The following is an 11,231-nucleotide window of genomic DNA, read 5'->3' on the forward strand; positions in this document are numbered from 1 at the left end:
GTAATAAAGTCGAATAAACTTGAAATATTCATTCTTTTCATTTGATAATACAAAGAAATAATTAAACTAATTGTGAGGGGAAAAAATTAACTGGTGAATGTTTCGATCAAAATCTGATAAAAAAACAGAAACAATGATCATTAAGTTTGTTTTTCTTTACTTTTAAAAGTAATTTTTCAAATTATAATTAAAAAACAAACTTCTATTTCTAAAATATTTTACTCAAACATTGTAGAATTTATATTTTAGCATTATCTGATGCTTATCTAGTATATTTTAGAAATATAAATTTCTGATCTTTTGTTTCTATCATGTCTGTCTCTCTTAGTGTCCAACCATAAACTTCTTATTTCTAGTTTTCTTTATCTTTTTCTTAGCTACTTCGCTTTTATCTATTTCTTCCAATCAGATTTCAGCATTCTCAATTAGCTTGACATCTGTCTTATTGTTTTAAACTTCTGTTTGCTCAAATGCTGCACTGTCCAGACGAGTATTGAGAACTCTACACTGATCTTCATCTTTAAAGAGAGTTAAAGCTTAAGGCCAAGAATCATCAAAATGGAGGAGATGCTAAGTTTTCAATGCTATACAATCTAAATCCCAATTGTGCTTCGTAAGAATCAATACACTTCTGAAAATGGGTGTGACCAAGGATAATGAAATAACCTCAAGACAAAACTTTAGAACTAATTAGAAGTTTGGGATTCTATTTTTAGTTTTTGATTATGTTATTTTTATCCTTGATAATAGTTTGGTGTTATATTATGTCTATTTGAAAGATACAGGAAAATTATTAGAAGTTTGGGATTCTATTTTTAGTTTTTGATTATGTTATTTTTATCCTTGATAATAGTTTGGTGTTATATTATGTCTATTTGAAAGATACAGGAAAATTATTCAAATGACAAGATATCAGGTAAGGATATTGAAATTTAGTGAATACATCAAGATAAGGTCTGCAACAGCAAATTATTTAGATAACACAAATCTTTATTGAATATATTGTTAAGTGTAGTGTTTCAAATATAAGAACTTATTATTTTTTGATAACAAACTAAAGGTATCATATAAAACTGATCTCAACTAAAAGATAAAGTGGATAAAATATCATGCTACCACACCTGACAAAGGCAATGGTGCCACCATACAGAAAAGGCAAGGTTATTTTTTCAATTATACCGTGTTCGTATGCTTTACACTGAGAAGTCGACTGTTTAAATTGACAAAATAAAGTATTAAAAAACATATACTAATGGATATCAAACAAGTTAAAACTGATTTGATGCATAAAATAGAGCTTTCTGACAACTAACAAAAAAAAGAGGTTTAAGATGAAAAAAAGTATTTTATTGTTTCATGACAAATATTTGGAAATTTCATAACCTAAACAAAATTATATAAATACTAAATCAAATTTTAAGCTAATTTTTCACAGGAACTGGAAACTATTTAGAAAGTTCATACTAAGTTTTGGGCAGTTTGTTCAAGACTTTTTCATTGAGAGTGAAAGGAACAGAAGATATCAGTGATATCCCTCTGTTACAGAAAGGTTTAATGCAACATTATGGGCATTCTTTCCAAATATAACTTTTCCCAACATTTTATATTTTTCATTATATATTATCAATATTGTGTAAATAATATAACTTTTCCCAACATGTAGAAGTCACTGACAGAGATCTTTGATAATTATTTGGTACTACTTTATGATGAGTTGTGTGGTTATAATATGCAAATATACAAAATGGTAACCATTACATTTGTGGTTACATGAGTTGTTTTGTTTATATTTACTGATTTTTTTTTTTGTCTAATAAAGTTTTACATAATTTGTTATTTAACTTGTGTGATACTGTTTGAGATGTTTCAGTTATTCTGATGAAAAGAATGAGTAAAAACAAATGGAACTATGATGCGACAAAATTGGAAAAAATTTACACAATATTGATAATATATAATGAAAAACATAAAATACTTCAATTACTGTGTTTGTTTTTAATATTTTCATGCAAAGTTACACAGGGATTATCTGGACATAACAATCTTTAACTTTGAACTGACAGACTAGAGGGATGGAAGCTGATAACAACATCCACTGCCAACTCTTGGATTATTCTTACCTGAACAAATAGTGGGATTTGACTTTTACAACTATAATGCATCCACAGCTCCTAAATGTGGAGAGCAATTTTTTGGCAGTATGATGCAAACCATGAACCTTTAGATTCACAGTCTGAACATGCTAATTCCCAAACCACACCCAGCCCAATAATTCAACTGAAATAAAAATTATTAGCTTACTTTTTGATCTTTTCACAGCAATCTGCTATACGGCCTGATTGATTCTATAAAGAGAAATATGTTCTAATTCTTAAAATTAATATATTTCTTGGTCAGTCATAAATACTTTCATCCTGGAATTAAAAAACACAACTGTGTACTTTCCAAAGCCATTTTTTTTAAATGCCTTTACCTATAAACAGTTCAAAATACAAAAACTATAAGAAAAAAAAACCTGTACGTTAGCAAAATAAAATTCATATAAACATGAAAGTAATGGTTATGTTTAGCACATTAGAACATAAGGACATTTACAACATTAAAATACAAACACCTTTCTTCTCTCCAGTTCTTTTCAAGTCTAATTACCATGTACAATAAAAAAATAAACCTATGAAGGAATATAACTTACTTGGCATAACAAATTAATAAAATTACAAATGGTTTAGTGAAGCATTTGTGGCATTTCACTGTAATTCAAATGCTTCAAGTATTGAGAAAATATGGATATTACAAAAAGTTACATGCATGCCACATATATAATAAGAATTGTAGTGCACATTTAGTGAAAGCACAAGAGAAGTTATATAACAAAGGTTGACCAAGAATACGTTAACAAAGTAGATGTTTATAATACCTATAAACTGATGCTATCACAGCTGTGAGAATATCTATGAAAGCCTCATTAGAGACTGAGCACGAGATTATTATCTACAGACTGATTCTATCATAGCAGAAAGAATGCTACAAGAAAAGTTTACATTAACTTGGACACAGTTACTAAAAAAGAGATTCATCGGAACTTTTATGTAAGATCCATATCAAAAATGCAAGGAGAGATACAAGCAAGTAGGCCACTGATTTACCATCTTTATCTATAACCAGTGGTCAAGTGGTTCTGGTTCCGAGAATCACAATAGGATTGCAAAAGTCGACGAATTAAGTGTCAGACCTACTTGTGGGTAGATGTGTACACTATTCGGAAAGTCATAAGAACACCAAAAAGATTCAGTACAATAACCTCTGTTTTGGGGACCAAAAAGTTGAGTTCTCTCTGGTGCTGAAAAAGTTCTCCAAGGACCAGAAAGGAGTTATCAGCAGCATAGAAGTAAAGAATACTCCAGTTTGAAAAGCCATGTCTGTAACTATGCTGCAAGTGTCCAATGTTTCTCGCTGAAACTCAATGTAAGTAAATTATAGCTATCTCTTTCTAGAATCGAATAACATAGTTATGATTGAAAGTTCAAAGATATGTCTGAACATATTTCAACCCATGTGTTAACTGATAACTTACTGGAAGTGTTGAGTAATTTAACGGACATTATAGAAAGCATAACCGAGGAACAATTACCAGCACAAATTGATGAGTTTGATAATTTTGATGTTAATATTTTCCAAGATACCTTCGGTAATTTCGATGTAGCCGAGTATCTTGATATAGTCCATTAAAGTGTCATTATATTTGAACCTCAGTCTTAGAGTCAATTCTTTATTCTAACTGTAGTGACTTGTGAACTCCACTTGTGACTGTACACCTGGATTTAATATAAATCTATTGTAACCGGTGGTGAAGTCGAAGCTCCAACGACTATCCTACATGTCCACCTGTTACATTAGTCAATCAAGATAAATTGAAATAAACTGATATTTAATAAAAATAATTAGTACCAGTCATCTAATGCTTTTACTAATATTTCAAACAATATATCAAACCAAAATAAATAATACATATTCAATGTCAACCTACGTTCTAGATTCAAAGTGTGAAACAAAACATAAAGGTACTAATATTTGTATATTCATGTTTCAAAGGAAAAATATTTAGTACAATATAACAGGCTTAACTGCCACGGGCTGTTATTTTGGGTCACCTAATAAGGAGGGTATCAGCCAAGTTTCATTATAAAAAAATACTGATTGATAAACTTCAAACATACATACAAAACATAAACAGTAAAATCCTTAAATCTTCCTTGTATAATTTTAATTTCTAATGATTAATGAAATGTCAATATGTCAAGGAAATTTTTGTATAAAAAGTTTTCTCAAAGGCTACTGAATAGTTAAAGGTGGCATAAAGATAAAGTTTATGAGATCCAGGCTAATATTAGATCCATAAACTAACTAAGAACACAAAGTAATCATTAGAAGTTAGAATATTTAGGCTAATCTTAACTCTAGAAATTAAGTAACAACACAAAGTAATCTTTAGAAGTTAGGAGATCTAGGTTAATCCTAAATCTATAAAATAAGTAAAACACAAAGTAATCTTTAAAGGTTAGGAGATATAGGTTAATCATTCATACATCTATAACCTAAGTAACAACACAAAATATTCTTTATAAGTGTAAATTTAATTCCAAAAATTATATTATGCATTACAACCAATAAGATTTAATAAAACTAACTCTCAGGAAATGTGAGATGTACTCCGTGGCTTAAAATCTGTTAAGTGTATCACTAACCACAAGTAAACACATTTATTATCTTAAATATTTTTTTCTTTTAAGATACCTAACCTAAGAGTAGTAGTGGTAGACTTCTTATTCAAAACACAAGATGTCCACATTAGATACGAAAAATATTATTCACATGTAACAACAAAAATTGAAAATATATTCAATATTTGTACAAGTAAATATATCTAGAAGCTGCTAATGAATAGATTAATCATAGTAACAAAACATGGTAATTTGTGATTTTGTAAACCTCTAGGTTTAGAACGTCTTTCAAGCTGGTTACATTCAATTTATAAAACAAAATGGTATCCTTCCAATAGATAAATAAACCAAAGTATATCATATTACAAATACATTTTTTTTTAAATATCTACTACCACTGAAAGATTTATTATAATACTCTGTGGTTAAACAATTACACTTGTTTCTTTAATCTTTTAGGATTCAGTTAGTGGAAGATTTAAAACTTACCTGCACTTTACGAGCTACATGCAGAACTAACTGGAATTTGTCAGAAACACCTAAATCCCTATCTCCTTCCTAAATAGACAGAAATGAGTCACTTAAGACCTAAATAAATTCAAACTTAAAGATACCAAAAACAGCTAACACATGAAATATTGAAGAACTCTGCATATATTCTGTCAGAAGATAAAAATACACCGGTTAAAATACACCTAAATAATCATCATCACCGTGGCTTTATCTTCTGATGCATGCGTATCGATTCGGTGATGATGATTATTTAGGTGTATTTTAACCTAGAATCAATACGCATGCATCAGAAGATAAAGCCACAGGTTAAAATACACCTAAATAATCATCGTCACCGAATTGATACGCATGCATCATTCTAAAAAATTTATAATTATTATGTGGCTGAAGGTACTAGAATTCCTTAACGTTGTTTATTACTAAAAATTAACAAGTTCTTGAATAATGCTTTTTTAATTACTTTACCATAATTTTATATTGTGTTTGTAAAATACTCTAAGTAAATCTTATGACAAAATTATTACAATAGTTTGTTTTCATAGTTACATTCACAGGCAGCACTTGAGAATTTTGTTTGAGTAGAATATTTTGTCGTAAACATATGGAGGCATTGCAGTTGAGTAGAATCAGTTCTAGAATTACCAGATATCCCAGTTTCTAGCCTTATTTGTTTCTGTACTGATAAGAAAGCATGAAAGTATTAAAACGTTCTAGTTTCTCTATACTTCAATGTGAGTTTGATATGTACATTTTGTCATTATAAACAGCTCCTTCAAATTTTACTTGGAGAATCACTTCGTACAGTGTTTCCTCCCTCTCAGCTATGTTTTCCTAGTCTAATCTGTCATTGAACAGCTGCAGGAACTGAGATTTGAAGTACTGTTTGGCTGTGAAAAAGAAACTAAGAAGAAATATTTTTCCTTTGAGTGTGTTTACGACAACTTAGGTGTATTTTTTTTATTTAATCTATTATTCTTTAAATAGATAAGCTTTTAAGGAATTTCACTATGGTTTTAAAATGCGATGCAATAAATATGAGACTATTCAGCAAATCTAAACTGTTTCAGAACTGCTTCAGTGTCATTCCTTATAAAAAAATTTTTTTTTGACTCTGGAAATATGGTAACCCTAATCATTACACTCTACCAAATACTCTCTTCAATCACATCTTCTTTTGCTCTCTTCCTCTCACCTCACATACTGTACAATATCTTTGGGTTGGTGAGAATAATGTGCAAAGCTTAAAAAAAGGTTATCTGTGCATAACCATCCTTAACTTTGAACTGACAGACCAGAGGGAAAGCAACTAGTCAACAGCATCCACCACCAACTCTTGAATTATTATCAAATAGTGGAATTTGACCATCGTTCTTAAAATGCGTCCAGAGCCCCAAAGTATAAAGCACAATTTTGTGGCATAGTGACCTTCAAATTCACAGTTTGGCATGCTAATTACTAGGCTACACCCAGCCAACCTGTGAAAATACTTGAAAGAAGATTCACTCTTACCTCTTGCTCATTTTTTCTTGTGACACAGCATGATGAAAACCAGCCTCTAAAACATTGAAAACAAATATATAATCAAATAGTGACGGAAAGACTATGTTTGCTTACTGCTATTTGACAACAGTGATTGTTAAACTTAAAACCCCAAATAAAAAATGTAAAAAGATTACAAATACACTAGACAAAAATTTCCTCACCTTTTTACAACTACATATAATGTAGAAGTTATTGTTATCAATAATGAAATATTTCTGGAAACTAGTACCGAGTTTCTTTTTTGCAATGTGTCTTTCAAAACTGATACAATTTTAAATGGAATTGCATTAAGTTCAATTATGTTAAAAATCCAAAAAGCCAGCATTTGCTGAAATCTGTTACATACCTGTACCGGAGGTAGTTGAGTAGCAGTTGACAGTTGGCCAAGAAAAGAAGTAATGGCAAAAACCAACCATGATACACAGTGTACATATACACCTGTAAGGGTAATTATAGTGGCATTCAATTGGAGAACACTTGAGACACTTCTAAAATAGGTTTCTTTATTAATTTATTACAAACATTTTCAAAAAGTAAAAATTTGTGGATTTTCTCGTTTGCAAAGTTAAAAAGTGAATGCTTTTCAACAACAAAAATTACTTGAAATTAACTTTTCACAAACAACAACAACAAAAAAAAAGGATAGTACCATCCACCACCACATACATAGCTAAAATAAATGGAGAAAAAGATTTTCTTATTCGTACTGCTTTGTTTTTATGAAACCCCGTGTCTCGATTAACTTGAAACTTCAACTCTCTGAAGAAAATTTGTAGAATTGATTTTCATACCATGGAATTATTATTTTTTTGTTGTTTTACTGAAAATTTAAAATACCAATCAAAAACGATTTGTTGATATGACTTGAATCTCTCAAGTATAAAATATTTTTATTAATTACAGAAACACAAAAAAAGCTGTTCATTATACCTAGATCTGATCAACTAGCTATGAACTTGATACCTATATCTGATCAACTAGTTATCTTCTTGATACCTAAATCTGACGAATTAGTTCTCTTCTTGATACCTAAATCTGATGAATTAGTTACCTTCTTGATACCTAAATCTGATGAATTAGTTATATCCTTGATACCTAAATCTGATGAATTAGTTACCTTCTTGATACCTAAATCTGATGAATTAGTTACCTTCTTGATACCTAAATCTGATGAATTAGTTATATCCTTGATACCTAAATCTGATGAATTAGTTACCTTCTTGATACCTAAATCTGATGAATTAGTTATATCCTTGATACCTAAATCTGATGAATTAGTTACCTTCTTGATACCTAAATCTGATCAATTAGTTATATCCTTGATACCTAAATCTGATGAATTAGTTATCTTCTCGATACCTAAATCTGATGAATTAGTTATCTTCTCGATACCTAAATCTGATCAACTAGTTATCCATTTTATACTTCATTTGAATTATGATGTTGCAGTTTGACAAGAAATGTTTTTTGTGGAATAATATGAGGTAGGCTTGGTTAAATGATCTTTCACTTGACCATATCAAGTTTCGATATAAAGGACAGTTAAAAGGTCTACAGAAATCACATTAAAAACCTTTTTTAGTGATATACTAGACAAAATTAAGTTTAAAACACAACAGGATGAAACAACTGTATTAAAACCAAATCTTTAGAAAAAACCTGCCAAACATTTTGAGACAGTCTGTGGAAGATACTTAATTTTGTCTAGTAAAGGTATTTTAATGTATCACGTTTCGTTTAGCTGACAAGGCCAATGTTTGTTGTGTTGTGTTTATGCTACATTTTAATGGCCTAAGTAACTGCTTGAACAGGCAAAGAAAGTCAGAAAAATGAAATCTAAAAATACATACATATGAATGAATATAAAATGGTTTAAATCTTAAGAAATATACTAAATGACACTTTTGTATTAACGACTTAAAAAAAGTTGGATTGCTTATAAATTTGGTATAGTAAAAAAAGATATTTTTTTTTGTACACTAGTGATCATAAACATAATGAAACTGTGTGTGATGTTTTTTCAAATCCAAACAAAGACAAAATTTACAATTTTTAGGATAAAAACTTCCTTGGAAAATTTTCCAATCACATAGGAAGATAAATCAGTAATTGAAATCTACAACAAAAGTAAGCATTTTCGATTGTTTCTTAAAAAATACATCACAGACAACTATTTTAGACTTGCTTTGAAAAGTATTGTATATAAAAATAAAATATTTTACTGACAGAAGCTACATAATTTGTAGAACGTTCTTCTGAAGTTGCAAACTATTTCTTGATTTTTTTTTGCAATGCAACAAAATGAACCATGCAGTAGGCGTGTGTCAAATTGATGCACCACGGGTATTTAAGAGTAAACCTATAATTCAAAGTTAATGTTTATCTGGTAGCATCTTGCTATTAGTTATTTGGTATAATAGCATTTTACTCCTATATCAAATACAGCATAAAGGCAAACTTTAAAAAAATGTCAAATAACAGGAAGTTGTTGCTAATAGAGCTTTGTGATTGCTAAGCAACAATTTGTAATTTAGTACCTGCCCATGGAGACACGTGGGAGGATCACATTTATGTCACATTGGTAATGTAGAAAAAATTTCAAGGTGTGAATTTATTTTATAGATCAAAGGTTAAATGTTTTAATATATCCTGATCACTCCCCTCAGCCCCACAAAAATAAAAATACAGTAATTACATGGCTAGATATTACTTTATCAGAACTCTTACTAATAAAGAGAAAACATATATTAGAACAGGTACTGTAGCTAGCTAAATCGTGATCCAAGTAAAGTATGTATTAAACAGAAGTACTAAACGAAATCTTGAGAAAGGTTTTAACTTTTATTTTTTTTTGTTATACATCTTACTACTTTAACTGAGGGTAATGCACTTTTAAATACATATTTTATAAAATGAAGCCAGCTTTTTAACACTGTCAGTTTACTGACTGATACTTGTTACTAGACACTGTAAGTATGTATCAATATATTTCCTTAAAATTGTGTCAAATCAAAATGTCTGAAGAAAAGTTTGAAAAAATGGCCTTATTGTTCCAGTCTTATTGTATCTCGTTTACCTTACAATTGCAGCTAGTTCAAAAAATAAAAGAACAGCAAATTCTAATATGGTACCACTACATTTAAAAGATTTATGCAACTTTACGTTATACTAATTTATACACATTCATAAAAGTTTGCAAATCAATCAGTAGCTACAATGCTTGAAATTTGTATAATTAAGCTAAAAATGCTGTAACATTATTATATCAAACCCTTCTCTTCCTTTTCACTCCTTTCCTCTATTGCATTTGAATTATTCTAAATTTGAAGAACAGAATTGATATAATATTGGTTTTCATCTGAGTGTGCACGGGAATGGTTCATTGAATCAACCCTGTTTTGGATAAGTGATGGTGAATATAATTCAAAATCTACAAAGTGTATCTTCACAAAATGTGGCAAGCTTTTAGTCTACAGTGTAAGCCTGTTGTACACAAAAAAAAATCAGATGTGTTAATAATTTTTTGTACTAAAGATATATCTGGAAAATGCTGAAATCAGACTCTGACAAGTTGGAGTTCAATGTGATGCTCATGTGAAGCATAAAAATACTTTTGTTCATCAAAAAGTTTGCATAACCTCTACAACTTCCTAAATTTCACATCAAAGGTTACATTCAGTATTACTGTTTACTGTACTTTCTCTACTCTGGCATGAACTGTTGTACAATCATCAATGAAAAGTAACAGAAAAAGTTGGTAACTCTAATATCAAATTCATAATATCCATGTTGAATGGCATCCTGTACAAGGTCAGAGCAAACTTTGAGCCACATCCAAGCACATATAAATGTTGTTCTTTTACTATACTCTTAATGAAAAATAAATGTAAATATTATAGGCTTAATCAATATCTATCGTATATTATGTAAAAATTATTGTATTAGATTAACAAATAGTTGAGTACAAGGTGGTTTCAAGACAATACAGTCTACTATGTGGTAATACAGCTTATCCAATCCATTTAAAATAGCTGTTTTTTTGTATATGTATTTTCATACATGTAAACAGCTAGTGAATAGGATCATTTTGATACTACCTTTGTAGTCAGGTAACAAATTCTTATTACTGCCTTAAAAAGTTAACTTCTACCCCAGAATGCTCCATAAACCCTAATAAAAATAATTTTCTACTTTCTACTCACCCCAAAGGCTAACAGGGTTGTACCTAGTGTATTCCAATGTAGTAGTCCTGTTAAACTTTCCATGGCATTAACTATTGGTTTTGTAGCATATCCTAATAAATAAAAAGACAGACAGACAGATTTTAACCAAACTGTCAAGTTCCTTGGCAGGTTCAGACTATTCTACTTATAATTACAGTATTTTGGCACTTGTGTATAAAATTAAAATCATAAATAATATTCAACGTTAACCTGGCACACAATAAAAAACATT

At 29.7% G+C, this 11,231-nt stretch overlaps 1 protein-coding gene across 1 annotated transcript in view; it reads right to left on the reverse strand.

Annotated features, from left to right (window-relative positions):
- The window catches only part of LOC106467709 (GRAM domain-containing protein 4-like), a 43,838-nt gene that overhangs the window by 20,692 nt on the left and 11,915 nt on the right, over positions 1 to 11,231 (reverse strand). Inside the window, exons 8-12 of the mRNA XM_013928084.2 lie at positions 10,979 to 11,070; positions 7,123 to 7,214; positions 6,744 to 6,789; positions 5,211 to 5,279; positions 2,302 to 2,345 (exon numbers count right to left, since the gene is read on the reverse strand). Of these exons, the coding sequence (XP_013783538.2) occupies positions 2,302 to 2,345; positions 5,211 to 5,279; positions 6,744 to 6,789; positions 7,123 to 7,214; positions 10,979 to 11,070 (343 nt within the window). The remainder of the gene's footprint in view (positions 1 to 2,301; positions 2,346 to 5,210; positions 5,280 to 6,743; positions 6,790 to 7,122; positions 7,215 to 10,978; positions 11,071 to 11,231) is intronic.

Source organism: Limulus polyphemus, unplaced genomic scaffold, assembly GCF_000517525.1.
Source record: "Limulus polyphemus unplaced genomic scaffold, Limulus_polyphemus-2.1.2 Scaffold2714, whole genome shotgun sequence".
NCBI lineage: Eukaryota > Metazoa > Arthropoda > Merostomata > Xiphosura > Limulidae > Limulus > Limulus polyphemus.